This window comes from Daphnia pulicaria, chromosome 11 (genome assembly GCF_021234035.1).
Source record: "Daphnia pulicaria isolate SC F1-1A chromosome 11, SC_F0-13Bv2, whole genome shotgun sequence".
Taxonomy (NCBI): Eukaryota; Metazoa; Arthropoda; class Branchiopoda; order Diplostraca; family Daphniidae; genus Daphnia; species Daphnia pulicaria.
In genome coordinates, this window is record NC_060923.1 from 1,253,551 (window position 1) to 1,275,071 (window position 21,521).

General features: G+C 38.8%; 7 protein-coding genes and 2 long non-coding RNA genes across 21 annotated transcripts; 6 read left to right on the forward strand and 3 right to left on the reverse strand.

Moving 5' to 3' along the window:
• The first annotated feature begins 39 nt into the window (after positions 1–39).
• LOC124315301 (DNA-(apurinic or apyrimidinic site) endonuclease 2-like) lies at positions 40–2,348 on the forward strand. 4 transcript variants are annotated; one of them, XM_046780878.1, is made up of 8 exons: positions 40–302; positions 370–400; positions 474–557; positions 630–814; positions 880–1,115; positions 1,188–1,729; positions 1,794–1,889; positions 1,951–2,348. In XM_046780878.1, exons 1-8 carry the CDS (start codon positions 216–218, stop codon positions 2,118–2,120), a joined length of 1,431 nt encoding a protein of 476 aa, XP_046636834.1. In that variant the 5' UTR covers positions 40–215; the 3' UTR covers positions 2,121–2,348. The 4 variants fall into 4 exon arrangements, with proteins under 4 accessions (XP_046636834.1, XP_046636837.1, XP_046636835.1 ...); XM_046780881.1 differs by having other exon boundaries at positions 40–197; positions 461–557; XM_046780879.1 differs by having other exon boundaries at positions 40–197.
• On the reverse strand, positions 2,212–2,942 carry LOC124315643. The gene is made up of 2 exons (XM_046781445.1): positions 2,753–2,942; positions 2,212–2,667 (listed from the first exon to the last, which is right to left on the reverse strand). Exons 1-2 carry the CDS (start codon positions 2,847–2,849, stop codon positions 2,285–2,287), a joined length of 480 nt encoding a protein of 159 aa, XP_046637401.1. The 5' UTR covers positions 2,850–2,942; the 3' UTR covers positions 2,212–2,284.
• A 199-nt stretch (positions 2,943–3,141) lies between these two features.
• LOC124315506 (ATP synthase mitochondrial F1 complex assembly factor 1-like) lies at positions 3,142–6,151 on the forward strand. 8 transcript variants are annotated; one of them, XM_046781233.1, is made up of 10 exons: positions 3,142–3,340; positions 3,411–3,645; positions 3,708–3,806; positions 3,873–3,968; positions 4,041–4,151; positions 4,216–4,534; positions 4,718–4,758; positions 5,157–5,469; positions 5,555–5,883; positions 5,978–6,151. In XM_046781233.1, the coding sequence occupies exons 1-6, from the start codon at positions 3,159–3,161 to the stop codon at positions 4,372–4,374; spliced, it is 882 nt and encodes a 293-aa protein (XP_046637189.1). In that variant the 5' UTR covers positions 3,142–3,158; the 3' UTR covers positions 4,375–4,534; positions 4,718–4,758; positions 5,157–5,469; positions 5,555–5,883; positions 5,978–6,151. The 8 variants fall into 8 exon arrangements, with proteins under 8 accessions (XP_046637189.1, XP_046637190.1, XP_046637186.1 ...); XM_046781234.1 differs by having other exon boundaries at positions 5,305–5,469; XM_046781230.1 differs by having other exon boundaries at positions 4,216–4,758.
• Positions 6,152–6,960: 809 nt separating this feature from the next.
• On the reverse strand, positions 6,961–10,513 carry LOC124315204 (kelch-like protein 5). The gene is made up of 13 exons (XM_046780714.1): positions 10,326–10,513; positions 9,842–10,115; positions 9,621–9,782; positions 9,352–9,548; positions 9,074–9,286; positions 8,865–9,011; positions 8,599–8,799; positions 8,506–8,533; positions 8,304–8,342; positions 8,062–8,230; positions 7,782–7,994; positions 7,546–7,717; positions 6,961–7,485 (listed from the first exon to the last, which is right to left on the reverse strand). The coding sequence occupies exons 2-13, from the start codon at positions 10,104–10,106 to the stop codon at positions 7,411–7,413; spliced, it is 1,881 nt and encodes a 626-aa protein (XP_046636670.1). The 5' UTR covers positions 10,107–10,115; positions 10,326–10,513; the 3' UTR covers positions 6,961–7,410.
• A 49-nt stretch (positions 10,514–10,562) lies between these two features.
• Positions 10,563–13,506, forward strand: LOC124315190 (WD repeat-containing protein 70-like). Its single transcript, XM_046780687.1, has 9 exons — positions 10,563–10,662; positions 10,722–11,427; positions 11,497–11,566; positions 11,627–11,787; positions 11,864–12,041; positions 12,117–12,301; positions 12,368–12,650; positions 12,712–12,862; positions 12,930–13,506. Exons 2-9 carry the CDS (start codon positions 10,736–10,738, stop codon positions 13,178–13,180), a joined length of 1,971 nt encoding a protein of 656 aa, XP_046636643.1. The 5' UTR covers positions 10,563–10,662; positions 10,722–10,735; the 3' UTR covers positions 13,181–13,506.
• On the reverse strand, positions 13,384–15,308 carry LOC124315359 (alpha-1,3/1,6-mannosyltransferase ALG2-like). 2 transcript variants are annotated; one of them, XM_046780993.1, is made up of 7 exons: positions 15,149–15,308; positions 14,765–15,043; positions 14,600–14,699; positions 14,385–14,532; positions 14,056–14,301; positions 13,950–13,996; positions 13,384–13,871 (listed from the first exon to the last, which is right to left on the reverse strand). In XM_046780993.1, the coding sequence occupies exons 2-7, from the start codon at positions 14,971–14,973 to the stop codon at positions 13,410–13,412; spliced, it is 1,212 nt and encodes a 403-aa protein (XP_046636949.1). In that variant the 5' UTR covers positions 14,974–15,043; positions 15,149–15,308; the 3' UTR covers positions 13,384–13,409. The 2 variants fall into 2 exon arrangements, with proteins under 2 accessions (XP_046636949.1, XP_046636950.1); XM_046780994.1 differs by having other exon boundaries at positions 14,765–15,033; positions 15,149–15,290.
• A 243-nt stretch (positions 15,309–15,551) lies between these two features.
• On the forward strand, positions 15,552–16,521 carry LOC124315781. Its single transcript, XR_006911669.1, has 4 exons — positions 15,552–15,750; positions 15,818–16,024; positions 16,150–16,325; positions 16,398–16,521. It is a non-coding gene; the product is annotated as an uncharacterized LOC124315781 (long non-coding RNA).
• Positions 16,522–16,860: 339 nt separating this feature from the next.
• LOC124315785 lies at positions 16,861–17,789 on the forward strand. Its single transcript, XR_006911673.1, has 4 exons — positions 16,861–17,080; positions 17,179–17,266; positions 17,329–17,453; positions 17,518–17,789. It is a non-coding gene; the product is annotated as an uncharacterized LOC124315785 (long non-coding RNA).
• An 803-nt stretch (positions 17,790–18,592) lies between these two features.
• On the forward strand, positions 18,593–20,110 carry LOC124315467 (DNA-directed RNA polymerase II subunit RPB1-like). Of its 2 annotated transcripts, none has more exons than XM_046781165.1 (3): positions 18,593–18,703; positions 18,821–19,485; positions 19,624–20,110. In XM_046781165.1, exons 1-3 carry the CDS (start codon positions 18,700–18,702, stop codon positions 19,936–19,938), a joined length of 984 nt encoding a protein of 327 aa, XP_046637121.1. In that variant the 5' UTR covers positions 18,593–18,699; the 3' UTR covers positions 19,939–20,110. The 2 variants fall into 2 exon arrangements, with proteins under 2 accessions (XP_046637121.1, XP_046637122.1); XM_046781166.1 differs by having other exon boundaries at positions 18,594–18,703; positions 19,732–20,110.
• Positions 20,111–21,521: the final 1,411 nt, after the last annotated feature.

Below are 21,521 nucleotides of genomic sequence, written 5' to 3' on the forward strand. Positions count from 1 at the left end.
GGACTTGGAAAATTGGCAGCGTAGCCCCATCCTCTCGGAACGTCACGAACGAAACGATTTAAACTTTTGGTCGTCTGCCTGAGGATGTGTGGTGAAATGTTTTTGTGTTTAAAAAAATTAAAAAAAATTAAATAAGTATTTAAGTAGTAATTAGTCTATTGATTGAGCCAGAGTGTTCCTGAAATCTGCCCAAGAAAGTAACTAAAAAGCAGAAAATGTTTAATATAGTTACTTGGAATATTAACGGAATTCGTTCGAGTCAGCAAAATCTGAAGGATCTTTTTGATTCTCTGGGTGCAGATGTAATTTTGGTTACAATCATTAATTGGAGATCATTATTAAAATTCTTTTGTTTGGCTTTCTTTGCAGATAATATGCCTACAAGAGACAAAGATTACTAGTAGGTTTGACAATAACTTTTTTTAAATCAACATTTGTAAACTTTATTTCTAAATCAAAGTTTGTTTTTCTAGGGGACATGCTTGATGAATCTACAGCTCTTGTAGATGGATATTCTTCATTCTACAGTTTTTCAAGGAAAAGGTCTGGGTATTCAGGTAAATGTCCAGATCCAGATCATCATCTTACAAAAAGGCATAGACATTTTATTAAAAAACATCTCTTCTTAGGTGTTGCTACTTACTGCAAGAATTCTTACTCTCCATTTCAAGCAGAAGAAGGACTTGCTGGAACTTTTAATGTGCATGATGACAAAATCGATTTTTATGATAATGTGCACAGTTCATTCACTGATGAAGGGCTTAGAGCCCTAGATGCTGAAGGACGCTGTGTTATGACTCTCCATAAATTTCAGGTAAGGAATCTTTTTTCATTCTTTAATACATGATTCTAATCAAAGGCTGAATGGTTTAAATTCAGAAAGAAGAAACTTTAATATCTCTCGTAGTAATCAACGTTTATTGCCCTAATGCTGGTGAAAATGATGAACGCTTACCGTACAAGCTAGAATTTTATCGAGCTCTAAATCTTCGTTGCCATGATTTCCTTAGCCAAGGATATTACGTTATCGTCTTGGGCGATATGAACGTCTCACATCGTTTAATTGACCATTGCGAACCCGAGGATGTTACTAGTTTTTCCAAGTCACCTAGTCGGTATGGTGACTATAGAAAAATGTTTCTTTTTATATTTATGAATTTTCTTTAATATTGGCCTGTTTTGCAAAGATTGTGGCTAGACGGATTTTTACATGAGGGAGGCGGTAAGTTCGTCGATTCCTTCCGCCATCTTTATCCTACTAAAGCGAAAGCTTTCACTTGCTGGAACACGAAGTTAAGCGCGCGGGTCAACAATTACGGGACACGAATTGATTATATATTACTTAGTAATCAATTAACTGATGCACTACAAGACTGCATCATCATGAGTGACGTTTACGGTAGCGACCACTGCCCCGTTAAGTCATCTTTAGCTCTGGATATAATCGCCTCAACGAAACTGCCTGCCTTATGCACCAAGTTTTTTAAAGAATTTTCGGGGAAGCAGCTAAAAATGTCGACATTTTTTTGCAAGAGAACTCTTGCAGTTGAACCATCAAATGAAATTCATGGCGAACCAGAAGGTTCAGAACCCAAGAAGATGCGACTGTCATTGAAAACTAATAAACAACAGCAAAGTAGCTTGCTTAAATTCTTTTCCTCAGGCACTGCAAACAGCGTTAAAGAATCAGTTTCTTCTTCAAATTCATTAGATACTAAGAAGTCAGAAGGTGATGAAATTAATCTATTAATCTTATACAACCATTATTTACTAACAGGGATTTCTATCTTTAGATGATTCTAAATATTTTGAGAGTACTACTTCTACATTCACTACTTCAATCTCGTCTTATTCCTCTGCTTCAGCGGCATGGAAAAGTGTGCTTAAAGGTGACAAATTCATGACTTATTGATAGAATATTAGATTAATATTAATATTTCTTGTTTTAAGGACCCCCACCACCTCCATTATGTAGTGGACATCAAGAGGCGTGCACATTGCGAACAGTTAAGAAAAAGGGTCCAAACATGAACCGGCAATTTTGGACTTGCTCCCGTGCAACCGGACACAGCAGTGATCTCAATGCTCAATGTAATTTTTTTGTTTGGGCCAAACGATAATCGATCGTATCCCCAATTGTTCTCATGATATTTTATACAAAAAGAAAAAGAATGAAAATAATCTTTAAATAAACTGGTTTTATAAGTGAAATAGCTGTTCTAACCAACACTTTATTCTTCTATATATATCCTTACATCATGTTGACATTCACTCACATTGTTATTTAGAATTTACCTTTTAATCCAGAATAATCATATTGAAGTGAACTATAACCCTTTTGGGTTTGATGATCAGGAAAAAATGACCATCCCTCTTCAACAGATTTCTTTTTCAAAAATGCAGCAACTGCAAGGGCAAGAAAACCATGCAAGCCATGGGAAAGACTATTCTTTGTGGCTCCATAAATGGCAGCTGAGCTTGCAGCACCAAGAACATAGTTCAGGCGATCATCTTTGCCTCGTACTGAAGTGGCTATGCAAGTAGTTGCTGCAAAAGCTGCAGCCATTGCAGTGATGGGTCCCACGATGTACAACATCCTGGCAGCAGTTTTAACGTATCCTTTGGGTTGAGATATCATGAGAACATCCGTTGCAGCTAGCCCGAAACCTTTAATTACAAATTATGTGTTGCCTATACTTACAAATCGGGGCTTATAACATATTGAAAAAGGACCATTGAAAAAACTGCTTACCGATAAAAGCTGCGTGTCTTGACATGTAAAATATTTTTTTAAAACCATCTTGGCCTTCAGGAGTATCGTAATACTTGTATTTCAACAACGACTGCATCTTTGATAATGTAGAAAGTGTAAATTGGAATTGTTATTCTATTTTCCGATTTTGCTTTTCTATCTAGCTCTATAATGTCGTCTGCGGGAAAATCATCACTCACAAAAAAAGTTCGATGCCAATTTGCTTTTTTTTATTTTTAGATATCTCTTTTTTGTTAATATTGTTTTAAAAATTAGTTAAAATCGAAATTACTTAAAATTATGCTAATAGGCCTATAATAATGTAAAAATTAGAAAATAGTTTTATCAAAATGGATGGCACTAGTGTGATTTGCCGACTGGCAGAAGCAGACAACAAAATTCAGAAATGGCGCTGCCCTTGATTAAGACGATTCGACAAGATATCTGTTTGTATCGCCGATTTCTTGTTTCTTCATATTTCACCGCAACGCGTATAGTAATGAATAATAAATCTGCCACCGTCGATGAAACACTTGCCAAAAACCCTTATTTCGAAAAATATGCGTCGAAAATAACTACATTACAACAGTAACACACCGCGATTGCTCTTCTTTCATTGGTATCTTGTAAGTATTTCAATTCTTGTCTTGTTTTACAGGAATGATCCGCAGAAGTTAGCTGAAAAGCTAGAGCAACTCACAAGTTCTAAAACTGTTTCTTCTAAAACGCCTGTAAGTGAAGTTAGCTCTAAGTTTTCTGCTGCTGCTCCCTGCCCCAAGAAACCAGAAGCCCAAGATTCTAAGGCTAGATTCATGCACAGCAAAACCAAAGAATTAAATTCCATAATGAAGACTGAGCTTTTGGAGGACAAGAACTTTGAGGAAATCAAACAAGTATTACTTATTCCCTGTGTATCAATTATGTGTTGACATTTAAATATCTAAATGTATTACAGATATGGCATGAATACTTCAAAGATAAAATTTCAGTATCAGGGGTGCTGACTAAACCAATTTATGATCAGCTAAATACTCGAGCCATGCAATATCCCACAGTGAGTGTAAAACCTTGCATTTACAAAAGAACTTTGTGTAACTTGAATTCACATTTGATCCTATAGTTTCTCTTCCCACTACCGAGAGATGAAGGATATGAATTTCTACTATGTCAGTTTGCGGGAAATGAAGCTCACTTTACCTCGCTCATCAATTTTCAGGTATGAACGATTAAAACTATTATTTTATATTTTTCCAATTTTGTGTTTCTGAGGGAACGCGCATTTGCATAGCAGACTTACGGTGAAAACGCGCCAGAATGTTTGACAGTGGTCTTCTTTCCCGATTTGGCAGAACAGAAAAACATCGTCCTATTCCGAGGAGACTATGATAAGAATATTCTGGTATGATTTATGGTTTTCCTTACTGATTTCGAGCGATATGCATTAAATTTGTGAATTTTTTCAGAATGCCATTGAAGCACAGTGTTTAGTAAATCAAATAGTGCTCTACTTCGCACAGCCGAGCGAAAGAAAACTTGATTTGTTGGAGCGATTCAACAAACAACCGGATACCTTTCAACACATGGAATTAGTACAGGAACTAGAGAATATCAAGTTAGATTGATTCTTCTATAAATGGTGGAAATGTACATTGGTGAGTGGATGTTGGCTCTCCTCACGAATATCTCTGTGCAAGGCTCTTTTCTATTAGGGAAAATAAATTTCTTGTCTGCTTGAAAGTTGAAACCCCACGATGCTCAATGTTGAGTCACATGCGAGATTGGGTAAGATATGATTTTATCGTAGCTTGTTCTGTTCGTGTCCAAAGAAGGAATTATGATTCTATATCTCCTTCTTTGTTGGGAAGGCCACATGTTTTTTTTCTCTTGTTTGTTTTCTTAACCACTAGCAACATATTAGCGTTTTCAATTTGGAAACAATCGTTCTTTTTTTAATTTATGCTACAGTTATGGTAGAGGTCCAAAAGCACCGACGCAAAATAATTTTGGTAAGTCTATTTATTTAATATCATATTTCTAAAGATCAGCTTTAATACGTAAATTGGCTAAGGATTTATGCCTATCGCCTGTACTGAATTTTGGTTATTAGATCAATTGGGTTTAATCATTCTAAAATTGCGCATGATCGTACCGCTTTGAAATAATGTCATAAACAATTTAAGAAAGTACTTGTTTTAATTATGATTAACCTGTTAGACTTGGATTTAACGTTTATTAATACGCTTATTTCGATAGATTTATTATTATCAACATTATGCGGGATATGTTATCAAGCACGTTTTATTTAAAAAAAAAATTAGTTTTGAGTCCTAATTTTTCAGTAATCTTACGTCTGTAAATTAACTATGCTAGATCAACCAGTTGATTAACAACTTCATTCAATTAGGAAATTTCCAACTTGGTGTTTTGACAGCAGTAGTACACACCTTTCTTTCTTGTGTTGCTCAACACACACCTTTCTGTAAAAGGAACGGCTTAAATAGCCTAAGGGGGGATTGAGATGCTAGCTTATTGGTTCGCTGTCCTTTCATAAGTTTTTAGCGAAAAACACGAAAGGGGTAAAGCTTCGGACACCATTTCTTCGGTGAAGCCTGTCGTTGGGACTATAAAAGGAGATGCCTTTGCGCTGAGAGTTGATAACTCGATATAAAGAGTTTGCGCTAAACAGTTGCCTCCTTCAGCTCTGGACTACTCATCAAGTAAGTTTCAAAAATCATCACCGCATTTTTAATTCAATTAATTCTAACAAACTTATACGCGTTGTGTTATGTTTTCCCTGCTTAGAATCGGCGATACTTTTCTAACACATTATGAAGATTCTGTTGGCGTGCCTTTTATTGGCCATTTCCTTGATTTCTTCGTGTTCCTGTGCCTGCTCCTTTGATCCGGAAACCGGAACTTCCACTTGTGAGACCTATACGCAGTGGACGGAAGGCGTGGGCGGCGCAGTCTCCTGGGCGAAAGATTGTGATTTTACTGGACATGACGTAGCGAAGATTGATGGTCCCGAGCATAACTGCGGTAAACTTTGTTACGACTATTCCGGAAGCAAATGCACGCACTTTACTTGGAGCAAAGGCATTTGTTACATCAAGAGCAATGCCAGGAAAAAGGTACTGACTTCATCTTATCTTATCTTTCTCTTTTTACTTTAATTTAAAAAGGATAAAATCCAAAATTGATAAAAATTCCGATTGGATGTTATAGGCGGAAGAACCGAGCAAAAGTCCTGGAGACGTCTGTGGTTATGTTGTATCGCGCACTGACTTTGTACGAGTCGGCTAGTGATATGGGTATGCTTTTGTGTTTGGTTTTTATAATGTATCACTGGATAGACATCAAATATAATATGCCTTAAATGGCATTAGATGCATGCCCTAACCATGACGTATCTCTGCTAGTGGGTAATGAGTCAGCTGCACGTGCCTTTATATACGTTTACACACACATAAGCAACATCACTTCAGTTTAATGAATTCTAGCAGTTAGACGACAAATACGTTTATTTTTCCTAAAGTACAAAAAGAAAATACTTTCATGTTTAAAGGGATTTTATAATTCTTTAATCTGCCTTCTCAGCTACACATCGGTTGGCAGTATATATAAGCGGTTTACATCGGTTGGCTATTTTTATCTTCACCTCTCCCTCACAAACTTTAAAAATACTTGAATGTATTTTTATTTTTTATTTTTTAAGTTTGTACCGCGGATTTTGTTTATGCGCCGCATAACTTTTGGGGGTGATTCAGATGCAGGTAGGGCATTTGTTCCTCAAGGCAAAAAAGGTGCCGCAACGAGCACCGAGCGCTATGCACTATGCTTTTTAAAGCGGTCGCTTAGTCTTCACTATTTTTTTGCTGTTAAAACGACAAAAGGCAGCACTAAAAAAAAGCAATATATGGCCATGAAGATAGATGGGTCCCTCTTTCCACGTACACAAGCATGTATCAATAGTAAACGTCTTCCGGTCTTTTGTCATCCCAAAATGACGATTCGGCCGAATCGATTGGAATGCGGTCCTTTTTTAAAGCACGTTAAGTAGGTCAAGGTTATTTAACCTATGGGAATTACTGCACTTCTGGTAGTTAGGCGACAATATCTGAACTATGATTCTTAACATCTCTCAAGTTACTAGCGTAATACACAAACATCTACTACGGGAAACTAACTATGAAAATAAAAATCTGAAATGGGTTTCAACCAAATGTATACAAGAAATTGGTCCATACATTGCTTTAGTGGTGCAAAGCGAAACAAAACCGAGTGAAAAAGAAACAAAATTCGCGTTAAAGGGCATTTCCAAAATAATTTGACTCTTAACATTAGACGTGTTCAATCAACACTCTACTTGGTGAAATAATTGCACGATTTCAACTGAAAAAGAACAAGACCTATGAAGTTGTAATCAACTACTCATTTTTTGACATTGACGCAAAATTAGGAGAAAGAGCGTTCGATAGGAATGTCCAGATAGCGCTGATTCGTTACTTCGAAAACAGGACGAACAGATCAAACTTAAAATCACAGAACGGTTTTGAGATTAAAAAAAACGAAAGAGAACAGAAAAGAGCACGCACGAATCAGCGAGATTACGCTAAAGCTAAAAAATATCAGGCAGCAGGGTTGGCAGTGTCTTCCGGCTAGACTACTGGAGGGACTGAATCTCTGACAACAGCAATGCAAGCTCCAGCGCGTCCAGACGGTAGAGGAGCAAACTGCGAATGAACAACGCGATTAGTAAATAGCGAATAACACGAAATGCGCTATTGTTTTACCTGTTGCCATAGATTTGTGAGAGGATCATATGCTTCGACAAAGTTCAGATAAGCTTGGCCATCGAAACCACCAACGATAAACAGGCGATCACCCATAAAAGCCACACCCATAGCATCGCGACCATTTTTCATCGAAGTTACTATCGTCCAGCAATCAGCTACCGGATCATATCTTTTTAAGGCAAAAACAATCAGAATGAAAAAGATTTTATATAGTAAATGAGTTAACCAGGTACCTTTCGACACAATCGAATCGTGCTGCTGACGGATTTGAAGCTGGCGCGTCGTGGCCACCAAACGCATAAAGATATCCGTGTGCTACAGCGACACCAACTCCACCCCGCTTTTTGCTCATGGGAGCCACCAATGTCCAGCGATTAGTGTGTGGATCGTAGGACTCGACTGTACGGAGACAAGAGCTCCCATCTCGACCACCCACAGCATAAAGCCTATAGAATTCATTCGATATTAGCAATGCAGTATGCACAATCTATTAATGCGGAAACGATTTCGTACTTTCCGTTAAGTGCTGCTACTCCCACAGTAGAACGCTGACTGTTCATTGGTGCGACAAAGCTCCACTGGCGTGTGACAGGATCCCAACGCTCAACGCTGTTCAAGTACGACCAACCATCATGGCCTCCGACAGCATACAGTGGTCCTTCAAGACTGGCTACACCAAGCCCTTTATAGCCAGGAATAACACAGGAATACGTTGAGAATCAGTCAACTAGAATACAAGTTGAAGAAATACGTACCGTGGCGATGTGTTGCCATTGGTGGCATGCTGCTCCATACTACACAATAGACGTAAATATTGTACATTAACAAGTGTAGTCTTATCTGCATGATCTTTCTAGTTTATCTTAACGCGCTATTTAAATTCAGCTTATTATTTTGTTGTTATCATTAATTAATCAAATGGTAATCCATAGTAGGAAGTAAAAAAAAAACAATTACCTTTGGTCCACGGATCCCAGCATTCAACCTAAATCATTATCGTTGAGATTAAAATAAATAGATACATTTTCAAAAAATAAAAGTCAAGTATACCGTGCTCAACGTTTTAAGTCCATCACGTCCGCCGACCACATAAATTTTATTGTCAACGACTGCAACACCAAACTGGAGTCTTCTACCAGTCATGGACGCGGTCGGTGATGACCAGGAATTGGTACGAAGGCAAAATTTATCCACACTTGTTGGTCCTTTGGTCGACGCATCCATACCACCTACAATATATAATGATCCCACCTACAAGATGCAGAAAAAATGCAATGTTAATTTAAAGTATTGTTAAATTTTAAAAGAACACGCACGGTGGATTTGCGAGGACGTGTTCTCTGTGACTGAAGAGTGGATCGACGTTCAGGAAGCAAGTGATACTTAAGCGCCTCTACAATAAGTTCTTGGCAAACACGATCTTCTCGAAAGATAGGATTGCTTTCGACATGATCGGCAATAAACTGAATTAGAAAAACAAAATTATTATCTAATGATTAAAAAAACAAACAGTCAATTTTCTCACCCCGGGCGTGATAAGAGGCAGTTTAATTAAAGACAATAGATGGGGCAGTTCTTTTTTTCTTTCGGGAAGATCATGGCGAAGCCACAACATTAGCGCTTGAAACATCAATTCCTCATTTGGAACGTTTAGGTCATCAGATGCCAACAATTTTGCTATCTCGTCAGCAGGAAGTAAAACAAATTCTTGGCATCCTATTACTTCTATGAAGTGATCCTACAACAAAAAGCGCCAATAGATCAAGAGCAAGAATACCTTGAAGCTATGAAAAATATACTTACGGCAGTGTAATCATGAGCTACTTGAAGTAGGCGAGTGCAGCTTTGGCTATCGGCAAATAAGCGAATGCCGAGACAGTTGGACGGATGAAGTTGGCGTATTAAAAAAGTCGAACAGGCTTCAACCACTTCCGGCAACTGAAGTAAACAAGCGGTAGCCATCAGGCATTCCACAGTATCTTCTTCTAGTTCTACCCCGCCTTCAAAATGACCAAGCGAACACACGGTAATTAACCAATTGTCATAGCCCATGTAACTAACAATGAAGTTACCTGTGTAGCAGTAGGTGACCAGAGTTTCCAAAGCATCTGGATCCACACCTTGTAGTTCAATTTCATTTTGATTGGATTCTCCAAAATCATTGGTGAACATGGCAGCAAAGTAATCAGAAGCAGCACTTAGAACTATCCTATGGGCTTCAAGTCTTCTCTCTCCTAATAAACAAAAAGATATAAAACACATTGCAAGTAAGTTTGCTGAAAGATTATGCTACCTGCTATTAATATGACATCCTTTAGTTGTCCACCAAGATAGTACTGATTCATTTTGTTCAGAATAAGTTGGGAATGATTTTCATGTTTAAAGTGCTCTTCTGGTGAAGTAGTAGGAGAAGCAGATGGAGAGGAAGATATCTGAGGATCAACATTAAGTTTTGACAAGCCACTGGTAATGGAATGGTTACAGGTTTTCTCTCTTGACTTGAGTGAACTACTCAACCACATTGGGAATGTTGCACTGCTTTCAAGACGTTGTTCCATTTTTAACACCTAAAAAATAAATAATTGCCATTAGGGTTTAATTAACTTTAAATTTTAAGGTGTGAATTTTTTATTTTTATTTAACTTGAACACTCTTGATTCTATCATTCAATATGACTTTTTGTGTTCCACAAGTATCATTCATTGTAATCTAATCTAATTAAACACTTCCAAAAAATTGTCAATTGTTTAGTTATCATAGTATATTCAACTGCTTACCGAAAAGAATCGCTTCGAATGAAAGAAAACTGTTTGTTTATGGCATGTGTTATTTAAGTTCCGTAAAGTTTATCACAATAAGGTGAGAAAAGAACGAATTTGTTTTTCAAGTTCCTTTGTTGATATCCTTCAAACTCCTGTCTACTGTCTAGACACTAGACAGACAAAGAATAAAAACCTTACAACTGTTTATGGAGGTTAAAATAAACAGCATGCTCCTTTGCTTGTAGTTACAACAGTTGACGTTTGAGGTCTCTGACTGAAGAAAGCAAGCAGACAATTTCGAATCGTCCGAAAATCGAAAATTGTTGTGTGCAGTTTTGGCATAAAACTTCGTGTCGTTTGAGTTATTACTTCTTCATTTTGCCAACTCACAATAAGAATTTGTTTTTGGAGCTAACGTAATAGTCATGCCTCCCAAAAAAGCTATCGCCTTCGGCAAAATTGGATCATTTGGGCAACTTTCAATCAGTTCTATTACCCAACCTGCCAAAAGCGATGATGGTGATGGTGGATTCGGCAAATTTGGGAAATCGGAAGAAGAATTTCGTGCTGAACCAACAACTGCTGTGCAACAGGCCATGGGATTCCAAGGGTTTGGGAAGAATAAAGCAGCCCCAGTTAAAAATTTTGATTTGGAAAGCCTTGTAGAACAAAGCAAACAAGTGGCAAGGGAACGGACCACAAAAAAAGTGAGTGAAATTGAAGCTACAACTGAGGAACCAGGAGAAGATGATGAAGATGTTATCGGGCCCCCTCTTCCCCCACCAGCACAATCCACTAGCAAGGAAAGTGAGCCAAGTAATGTTTCGGATGCACCAAAAAAATCTTCAAAGAAACCCACAAAGTCTCACAGTAATGATGATGATGATGATGATGATGAAGATGAAGACAGCAGTGATAGTGATGATGAAGAAAATTCCATTCCTGCTTCTTTGGAGGTCAATTTGAATCATGGCACAAAACCTGTCTCAGCTCTAAGCATAGACCATTCTGGTGCTAGACTGATATCAGGATCTGTTGATTATGAAGTTAAGCTTTGGGACTTTGCTGGAATGAGCTCCTCCCTGCAGAGCTTCAGAACTATTAGACCATGTGAAAGGTATATTTCTGTTAAAAAGTTAGATAATATTTTTAACTGTAACCTAATGTGATTCCATATATTTTTCAGTCATCCCATCTTGGATTTGCATTATTCTATCACAGGTGATGCTATTCTCATCATTTCTGGTACTGCTCAGGTAATCGTAAATTATTTTAGTATTTTGAAAACCTTTATTAACCGTCTAGTTTATTTAAAGGCAAAAATTGTTGATCGTGACGGGTATGAGAAAGCTGAGTGCGTTAAAGGAGATCAGTATATTACAGATATGGCAAGAACAAAGGGTCACATTGCTTCACTTGTGGGAGGAAGTTGGCATCCAAGAGACAAACAGGAATTCTTAACTTGTTCTCAAGACGGGTATGACTTTCTTTAGTGGAATCAATATTAATATTTGTTTTTTTTTCTAATTTTAACTATTAAAATTTTTTAACAGAACTTGTCGGATATGGAATGTCGAGGATGTCAAACAACACAAAGGGATCATGAAGAGCCGATCTCAAAATGGCTTGAGAGCAGCTCCAACGAGTTGCACTTATAGTAGAGATGGTAACTTGATTGCTTGTGCTTGCAACGATGGTTCGATACAGATGTGGGATCATCGCAGAATGTTTGTAAGTAAAAAAAATAAAACAAAACATAGTACTCATGTATGTAGAACAATTTCTGACGATTTCGCTTTTTCGCAGGTAAACACTTCCGTACTAATTCGTAACGCTCATCAAACTGGTACTGAAACTTCCGGCATCACTTTTGCCTACGATGGCCGTAATGTCGCTACACGTGGCGGTGATTCTACTTTAAAACTTTGGGACATACGACAACCAAAAGCTCCAGTCCACTCCGCCGAAAATCTTTATTCCAGATTTAGCATGTAAGAAGCCCTTAGTAGTAGACCTGGTATAGAATGTAAAAATTAATTATCGTTCAATATTTGCAGGACAAATTGTGCATTTAGTCCTAATGACCGGCTGCTACTCACTGGTACCTCCTTTGAAAAAGGCGAAAGCGGCGGCAAAGTTGTGTTTTTAGACAGAAACACTTTCGAACGTGTTCACGAGATTGATGTTCCTAAATCTCACGTTGTTCGTACTTTGTGGCATCCCAAACTCAACCAGATAATAATTGGAGCAGGTGATGGTAACATTCATTTGTATTATGACGTCGCTAAAAGTCACAATGGAGCTAAGCTTTGTCTTGGTAAACCCAAGAAAATTAGACAGGTAAAGATTTTTTTTTATCTTGTCTGAAAGCGTTGATTTTCTGAATTTTTATGGTTTAAAGCATGACGTGATGTCAACGGTGCGTGTCATCACACCTCACGCTCTTCCCATGTTTCGAGAGGACAAACCTAGGTCAACTCGACGAGCAATGGAGAAGGCCCGCAAAGATCCCTTATTATCTAAACAGCCTGATCTTCCGATCGGAAACAAAGGTAAATTAAGATTTCACCATGTAAGTCCTTTAAGCATATTAAAGCTCCTATTTGATTATTTGTTTAGGTTCCGGTGGTCGAGTTGCGACTTCAGGTAGTACCTTGTCGTCGTACATCGTACGTAATTTGGGTATTGCAAGTCGGATTGAGGACGAAGGCAATCCAAGGGAAGCCATTCTTAGGCATGCAAGTGCCGCAGCCGCAAATCCATATTGGGTCTCGCCTGCTTATTCTAAGACACAGCCCAAACCCATCTGGGCACCTGAAAATACCGACGGCGATGAAGAACCAGAGGCTAAAAAAGGAAAATTAAACTAAAGGTTGTCCCATCGCTTGAATCCTCCTAGAGCTATACTGAGACTTTGTCGTCCTCAATTTTGATTTTATTACTGATCTAATAATTTGACGTAACTGACGATAAATTGGAGGGACGAGGTCATAGATGTGTTGATTGATTTTAACGTGGATGTCGTGAGCAACATGTAAATGGAATAATTTTCTTTGAAAACTGATGGTTACAAACTTATTTAAATAAGTGTAATGATCACTAAACCTTCGATACAACAAGCTCACCCACCAGATCATTTAGCTGGTGGCAGAAAGAATGGAAAGAGAAATGTTGAATTACACGTTGTTTTCCTCGCTCTCCCATTTTAATCGCTATGTTTGGGTTTTCAAAGAGGTACTGCATCTTTTCAGCAAAATCTTCCGCTGTAGGCTGGCACAGGTAACCTGTTCGGTGGTCCTCTACCGTTTCCAGCGGCCCTCCGCTATTAACGGCAATGACGGGGAGTTGACAGTACATGGCTTCCAATGGAACTATACCAAAGTGCTCCTTGTCCGGTGTGTAAAGTAACGTTTGACAGTTTTTCAACAAGCATGTCTTGGTTTCGTCACTTGGTGAGCGAAGAAATGTTACAGACTCGCTAAGATTCAACGAAATAACAAGTTTCTGCAACTCGTCGTAATGTTCGACATTTTCAATTAGGCGATCATCGTATCCCCCAACCTATATAAAAATGTTACCATGGAATTTAAAATTAATTATAGATAAAAAAATTGGATAAAAGACAATTAAAAAATTTACCATGATCAGGTGAATTTTCGCACTGCCCAGGGATGATTTTAATAGGTCTAACAAGAAACAAATTTTATTAAAAGATATTGTTATTTTTGAGACCAGTTGTCCTTACCGAATGCTTTTATTGCTAATCCTAGGTTCTTCTTCCGCTCGTAACGATTTATGGAGAGGTAAACAAAATCTACTTTCTTGTCGGTGCCAATAACACTACTAAGGCTGTTGACGCATTCTCGATCAAAACTTTCAAAGTTCAGAGAAGGGTAAAGCACCTGTGGTCGCCGACGAATACTTTTAAAAGTATCACAGAAAACACCGGCCGTGAAATGGCTGTTGACAACCGTTGTAGTAGCTAGTCCGGCTGTAAATAGGATTAAATAAATTTATAAATTACATTGAATTAAGCTTTTATATTCTAAAACATGAAATGGGAAAGTAGCTTACTTGTTTTCTCTTCAAGCCAATCTAAAGGTGTTCTATAAATCTTTTGTATCCAGGTTCGATGACTAGCGAGCAAAAGATCCGGGAAATGGCAATAAAATAGGACTGGCACACAGGTGAATGTCTTTAAAACTGGTATGCACATTGATACCTGAGGAGTAGGAAAAAGTAATTAAGTAACTCATTAATAACATTCTTGTGAAACCATATTTACAGACCTGATCACAAAAATAGACTTGAGGGTTCAAATCACTGAAAAACACTGTGTAGAATGATGCCCATACCATGCGTACATAAGCACACAATGCAAGAAATCTCCTACACATATATCAACAGATTAGTCTCAGCATTTTTTTGTCTGTTGGTAAAATTAATTATCTTACCCAAATATGCTGCGTGGGAGCCAATTGCCACTTACAGTAACTGCAATAGTGCCATCATTGGTTTCAGGAAAGCTATGCCCAGGATCATGGTAAGAAGTAACTATATGAATCTCATGGCCTTTGGATTGCAAAGCAAGTGCTGCATCAACCACAAGACGCTCAGCTCCTCCAATTCCCAAATCTGGATGTAGAAAGACAACTTTCACCATTGTAGTGATTAAGTAAAATCCTTGTTTGTCGATGTTTCGTCGCTTTTAATGTATCTTCAACTTAATTTAACTGAAAGCCAGATGAAAGGAAAACAAATTTTAATTAGTGTGATCTGTGGTATCTATCGTGATGTATAAAGAAAATAATATGCAATTGTAATGTATATATATTTACAAGATGTTTCGTTTTTCCTTTAAATGAATAGCAAACCACAAAACGAAGCTATGATGCAATTTGAAAATCAGTCTAAACTACAAGTACTTAAACGCAAAATATGGACACGTTGACGTGTTGTGATATGATCAGCTGTAGTCCCGGCCAAGGGCCTTAACAGGGTTCCCGTAGAGTTTAAAAGCGGCTGGAAGGAAATGGGAAAAGGCGGAGCTTAGAGAGAAAAACTACCCCCACGTGACCGAAATCTGGCCTTGCTATTGGCTCCCGTCTCGATTTACCGATCGATATAAAATCGGAAATTCAGTGAAGCCTATACTCCCTGCAACGCGATTTTTAACCCACGGTCCCAGATTTCTCAGTCACCGCCGAGACCTGAAGATGGGTCTGCGTGTTATACCATAACACTTCCACTCCGCAGAGTGCAGACGAGAATTTGTGTAAACAAACGGAAAAATCCTAGAACTTGTAAAGAAACGTGGAAGGATGTCAGAATTGTTGGTATTGTTTGAAAATGTTGTAACGAAACAAGTGCTGCAATTCCTTCAAACTTAAATTAACGCCTGGGTTTGGCCTGAACACCAAATCTTTCGCACTCACTAGAGGTATGTACTCAATTTCGTTCACGTCTTTTTTTCTTCTATTCTAATTGTTTTCTTTTTTTATTTGTAGCCATTCTTCAGGGATTCGAAGAAATGGAATACCCCCATTATTCGCCCAGCATTTTAGCTGATCAGGACGGCGAAGCATCTCTGCTGGACAAGAATGTTGACTTGTCATCTTCTTAGTTTAGGAACCAATGTCCTCTATCCCAGTTTCTTCGTCTTATCACAATTTCTTCGTGGCTTGAGTATTCACCATTCAGGCTCCATTAAGCAAGTAAGTCTCCTTGCGTTTCTGCTCGTTGTGTTCAAACCTATCTTTACCGTACATTATTCAACAGCCTAAGAATTAGTAATAATTAAACTGAATTCTATAAGTTGACTGATGTATCATTTGTTTAGACACTCGTTCGTGATTGGAGCAGTGGCCATAAGGAAACAAGGACAACACTCAGGAACTTTCAAAGCTCTGCTTGTACCAATGCTAATTCTGCTACCCATTACGTCGTCAGAAATAACAGCTGCCCTGTCCCTTGCTGGAATTTTCAATTTTGACCAGCGGTTTCGGAAACTTAAGGGTAACAATGTTATGTTCCATTTACTGAATAGAAAAGGTCGTTTACCTTTCAAAAATGAACATATGCTAACAGCGAAGAATTCTTACTGAGCGACCCGTTTGTGGATGAGTGGCCTGTTCGCGGATGCAATCCAGTCCAGGAAACCTATTTAACCCGAGGGGATCTTCGATTCTGCCCCTCCAACCCTTTATGTTAATTACTAACACTTATCTTCGTTTTCCGTTTTAGAAACCTAATCGCATCCTCAAAAGTAGATTTTTCTTGATCTGAGGGCGCTTTGAAACTCGTCAACTCGGTTTGCACTTCATCCAGAAGTTTGCCGTTTTCTCCGGTTTTGCCGTTTTGGTTTCGGGGAAAATTTCTTTTAAAGTGAGATGTTAGTGAGTTTCATTCAAGTCCAAAAGAAATCCACGTCCATTCATGCAGCGAAATTTTTCAAACAGTGCACATAACGAATGAATTTGACATTTTTGTTGTCGTTTATTGGTTTCAAACTAGAATGCAAAAACATCATTTTAAAATTTATAGCTATAATTTTCCCGTAATTCTTACAAGGTAGCTCGGTGACTTAGACGAAGGCCAACGCTTGCAACGCGAGCCCTAGTAAATGTTGTGCACGACATTCTAAGCATATGAAGATAGTCGATGAGATAAAGAATGAAATGCTTCCATAATAACTAGTTTCATGATCCTAGACATGTGATGACCCACACAATACGTGCTTAAGTGAATCATGAATAATATCACATCAATGTGTAATGTTTACTCTGTCTTGTAGCCTACTTATGATGTTCAAACTTTTAGAAAGCAAGGTGTATATTTTGTAACCACATTTCTCCTCATCTCTTCACAGGATTTAGTCTCCCCAATTTCTTCTCTGCTCTGGCTTGGTCTGGGGCTTCCCCCGAAATACAACATAAACTTTGTTTAATGTTGAAATGGTAAATATATTTCTTTACAATAATGATGCAACTTTTCTTGATTTCAATTTCTGTTATTACAGAAGTTACTGTGTCTTCGATACAAGAAAATGAGTGGGCCAAATGTATCCCTTGGGTGATATGGATCACTGATGAAGATGGTAAGGAGAGTTCCAAAATTAGTTGGATGGAGTTTGTCTTCCTCAAGGTAAAAACATATTCTCCACCTTTTGGTTGTTGATTTGTGTTTCACCCGATTTTATTTTTCACAGGTTCCATCAGAATAATTTTGCATCAAGAATCTCAGAATATTGCTGCATCAAGAATCGTACGGCATCGAGCAGAGCCAGAAAATTATGGCGCCTTGTGTCCGGTCAACCGTCGAGTATCTATTAAGCCCACACAATGTGTTGTCCTGTTGGGTGAATGATGTAGAAGACGTTTCCTCTGCAGCAGCCCCAACGAGAACGAGAAAAATGAACTATGGAAACCATGAGTCCCGAAATTCCGTTTGTTGTCACCGAACAATGTAACCCGTTAGTAGGAGCGCCCTGGAGCGGCCTCATATTTGAACCACTAGCTCCTCAGTCGCTGACAATCAATAATGCAATACCTGATGCCCATTAAGCAGCGCTGCCTTCAAGTTAGTGACGTAGTGGCTTGTTACCATTTGTTGAAATCCACTTGTTTTTTTTTCTATTTCTTTATGTATGGTCTTAAGTTAATTAAAGCATTCTGTTAGTTAAACATGTACGAGCCAAAGTCTAAATCGATCTTCCGGGGGAAATGTTTCGTTGATTAAATAATTAAGTAGTTCCGAAAGGTGACCAGTAATTCTAAATAATTTTCATATGGAGGCGACATAAGAGTTTGTTACTATTACTCAATCAACAATTAAACAACATAATAGGAGATTAAAAAAGAATTTTCTGTATGTTTGAGTAAAATAATCGGTCAGTATCATTTCCTTAGAATTTGGTTCAAGGTCACGAGAAACATTACGTAAAACTGTCAATGCAGTGGTGTAGATAGGTTGGGTGAGAAGGACACGTGTTGCATCATTATCAAGCAGGTACAATAGCCGCAAGGGTAAGCTATTTGGTATTCATTTTGATATTGGTTTTTGTAGACCCATCCCCAGTAACGTCAACCTAAAGAAGGAAAAGCCAGTTTGCATTTCAATTGAAGGTCATGGAGATCATTACGTAAAACGTGCCATGCGACGGCGGAGAGGTTGGGTGAGAACGACACGTGTAACATCATTATCAAGCAGGTAAAAAAGCCGCAAGGCATAAGAGGTGAATCAGGCTGAGAAAAAATCGTATAAAAATACCACAACCGGAGAGAGAAAAGGCGGTAGACGTCAGTCGAGTGAGTATCTCCGACACGGCAACAACTTCAGCGCATTATTTGTCACCAACTGTATTCTCCATCGTATTTACCAGTTCGCAATCATGGGTAAATAGTCATTTTTTGATATCGAGTCCTGAATCAATTCTATCTTGTTTATAGTTCTATGTTGTTAATTTTCCAGTTCTAATTTAAAATGTATGGTTAAATTTATAAATTGTTTAGTTAATTATGGTGTCGTGCTGCTGTTGTGTGTTGTATCGTTGATGGCTGGGTCGACCACGGGTGTACCGATGTCTCCTGGGTACGGTGGATATTCTTACCAAACCACAACGGCGAAGGAATACTACCCCACGCCGCCGCCCTACTACACAACAACAACATACGCTACACCAACCTACTACACCGAGACCCCCAAGTACTACACCACCAAGGCACCTGAGTATTACACCACAACTTACGCTGCCCCTAGCTACTACACCGAAGCGCCAAAGTATTACTCTGCCCCGAGCTACACCACGAAAGCGCCCGAGTACTACACGACTACGTATGCTGCCCCAACTTACTACACCGAGCCTCCCAAGTACTACACCACCAAGGCACCAGAATATTACACTACTACCTACGCTGCCCCATCTTACTACACTGAGGCTACCACGTATTACGCTGCTCCTAGCTACTACACCGAAGCACCCAAGTACTACGTTGAACCAAAATACTACACCGAGGCTCCTGTGTACACAACAACTTACGCCGCTCCGAGCTACTACACCGAAGCGTTACAATATTATACCACGAAGGCATCAGAATACTATACCACAACTTACGCTGCCCCAGTCTACTATACGGAAGCCCCTAAGTATTACTCAACCCCAAACTACTACACCGAAGTGCCAGTTTACTACACCACCAAGACCGCAGAGTATTACACAACTACCTATGCTGCTCCAACTTATTACACCGAGGCTCCTAAATATTATTCAGCACCAGCGTACTACACCGAGGCACCAGTCTACTACACTACCAAGGCCCCTGAGTACTATACTACAACTTACGCTGCTCCGACCTACTACACCACTAAGGCTCCCGAGTACTACACCACAACCTACGCTGCTCCGACGTACTACACCACCAAGGCTCCTGAGTACTACACCACAACCTACGCTGCTCCGACGTACTACACCTACACCACCAAGGCCCCCGAGTATTACACAACTACCTACGTTGCCCCGACTTACTACACTGAGGCTTCAAAGTATTACTCGGCTCCGAGCTACCAAACTGAGGCGCCGAAATACTCCACTACAACATACTACACTGAAGCCCCAAAGAAGTATTATTAACCGTAGCAGCCTTGTTTTAATTCACGCGGTGATGCAGTTTTCAATTTTATTCGCATGTTCATATTCGTTACAAAATTTCTCTGAATTATCTGCCTTGTCTATCCATTCACTAGTCATTCGGTATGGATTGGTCCTCTTTCAGATTTTTCAAAATAAATTATTTATGTGGTTACTTCTTGTATTGATCAGTTTCGGTAAATGTCCAAGGTATCGTAATAGCTAGTCATGTGAAATGGTAATTGATAGGATGGGCTGATTGAACATTAGCACCGACGATTTTACAATCCTTATTGAGCAATTTGGCTGTCTCTAGTTTCCGCTCTTCTCAGAAAAGTTGGTTGTGGCGTTCTATGGACTGTTCGATAAACTAATGGTCTTTAATATTTGTAACATGTCTGTTTAGAGAAAAAAAGAAAGAATTTCTGAAATGAAGAGAAAATGCGCTGTATTATCATTGGAGAACACTTGGTACAACAGTAAGATAGTGTCTGGAGTTCATGGCATAGTCAAGTGTTTGTTTTATATTTTTTTACTCATAGAGAAACAAATAAGTTATATTGTAGAATTATGTGTTATTTACCCACCTCCAACCACAATTCCACCACAGTTTAACATAAGAAATACAATATATAATACAACATACACATACAATAATAGTTAACCTGTTGGCTGCCACGCCATACAAACCAGTAGCTGGTTGTTTTTCTACTACTCTACGCGCCATGTCCTAAGGATCCATTGAAGGTGGGACTTATTGGAGTTCTACACTTCTACTGTCGGATAATTTAAATAATTTTTAAAAATTTCTTTGAATGCGACAGTAGAACTCCAACGACAGTAGAACTATGGGGTGCGGAATGAACACTTTTTCCAAAAAAAATTTTCAAAAATCGATTACCATATTTGATGTGAAAACAAATTGATAATCGATTCGAATATTGAAACCAAGTTGAAAATATATTCAAAAATTGAAAATGTTTTGAAATTGATTTCATAAATTGAAAATGATTTTGAAAAATGTAAATGATTTCGAAAAACTAAAATGAATTTGAAAAACTAAAATGATTTCGAAAAATGAAAACGAATTTGAAAAATGAAAATGAACTTGAATATCCATACAATTTCGGGGGTGCGATATGACACCACCCTACTCTATCCCCAGCTCTCTCCGGATGCTATAGCCACCCCGAGACAACCGACTAGCCATTGATGGCTATGTCGCTGATTCCAGCCAGCTAGGCCGTCAGCGATACTGTCAGCCCTTGCCGGGCGGTGCTGGCCACCGCTGCCGCCACAACGGCCGCCGCTGAAGTCTCTCTCGACCGCAGGCCGAGTATTACCCTACACAAAAATAGGTTACACGATCCAACGTGTGAAAAGTTTCATGTTCCTATACGACTACTTTTATTTGAGGCCGGCCATGAAAGAAAAGCTTTTCTGTTGAAACGGACATGAGCAACATGACCATTTGGATCCTCTTCTTTGGCCTCCACCGCCATGTCCGCTGCCTCCATGATGGTAGAAAAGATAGACGTTGCGCCAATTTTTGGTGTTCAATCCGTCGCTGCAGCTGAGACAGAGCC

Excerpts from the sequence above, each read along its gene's own strand:
- LOC124315467 (XM_046781165.1), top strand. Across the intron at positions 19,486-19,623 it reads CCCCAAACTACTACACCGAA|GCCCCTGAGTACTATACTAC; the intron begins GTGCCAGTTTAC and ends TACACTACCAAG.
- LOC124315190 (XM_046780687.1), top strand. The coding sequence starts at position 10,736 with ATGCCTCCCAAAAAAGCTATCGCCTTCGGCAAAATTGGATCATTTGGG. Across the intron at positions 11,428-11,496 it reads ACTATTAGACCATGTGAAAG|TCATCCCATCTTGGATTTGC; the intron begins GTATATTTCTGT and ends TATATTTTTCAG. Across the intron at positions 12,651-12,711 it reads AACCCAAGAAAATTAGACAG|CATGACGTGATGTCAACGGT; the intron begins GTAAAGATTTTT and ends TATGGTTTAAAG.
- LOC124315301 (XM_046780878.1), top strand. The coding sequence starts at position 216 with ATGTTTAATATAGTTACTTGGAATATTAACGGAATTCGTTCGAGTCAG. Across the intron at positions 1,116-1,187 it reads TTTTCCAAGTCACCTAGTCG|ATTGTGGCTAGACGGATTTT; the intron begins GTATGGTGACTA and ends TGTTTTGCAAAG. Across the intron at positions 1,730-1,793 it reads AGATACTAAGAAGTCAGAAG|ATGATTCTAAATATTTTGAG; the intron begins GTGATGAAATTA and ends TTCTATCTTTAG.
- LOC124315643 (XM_046781445.1), bottom strand. The coding sequence starts at position 2,849 with ATGCAGTCGTTGTTGAAATACAAGTATTACGATACTCCTGAAGGCCAA. Across the intron at positions 2,668-2,752 it reads AAGACACGCAGCTTTTATCG|GTTTCGGGCTAGCTGCAACG; the intron begins GTAAGCAGTTTT and ends TTGTAATTAAAG.
- LOC124315359 (XM_046780993.1), bottom strand. The coding sequence starts at position 14,973 with ATGGTGAAAGTTGTCTTTCTACATCCAGATTTGGGAATTGGAGGAGCT. Across the intron at positions 13,997-14,055 it reads ATTAGCAATAAAAGCATTCG|ACCTATTAAAATCATCCCTG; the intron begins GTAAGGACAACT and ends GTTTCTTGTTAG. Across the intron at positions 13,872-13,949 it reads CGAAAATTCACCTGATCATG|GTTGGGGGATACGATGATCG; the intron begins GTAAATTTTTTA and ends ATTTTTATATAG.
- LOC124315506 (XM_046781235.1), top strand. The coding sequence starts at position 3,159 with ATGGCGCTGCCCTTGATTAAGACGATTCGACAAGATATCTGTTTGTAT. Across the intron at positions 3,341-3,410 it reads AAAATAACTACATTACAACA|GAATGATCCGCAGAAGTTAG; the intron begins GTAACACACCGC and ends CTTGTTTTACAG. Across the intron at positions 3,807-3,872 it reads GAGCCATGCAATATCCCACA|TTTCTCTTCCCACTACCGAG; the intron begins GTGAGTGTAAAA and ends TTGATCCTATAG.
- LOC124315204 (XM_046780714.1), bottom strand. The coding sequence starts at position 10,106 with ATGGAACAACGTCTTGAAAGCAGTGCAACATTCCCAATGTGGTTGAGT. Across the intron at positions 9,783-9,841 it reads GGATGTCATATTAATAGCAG|GAGAGAGAAGACTTGAAGCC; the intron begins GTAGCATAATCT and ends TTTGTTTATTAG. Across the intron at positions 8,534-8,598 it reads GACTTAAAACGTTGAGCACG|GTTGAATGCTGGGATCCGTG; the intron begins GTATACTTGACT and ends ATAATGATTTAG.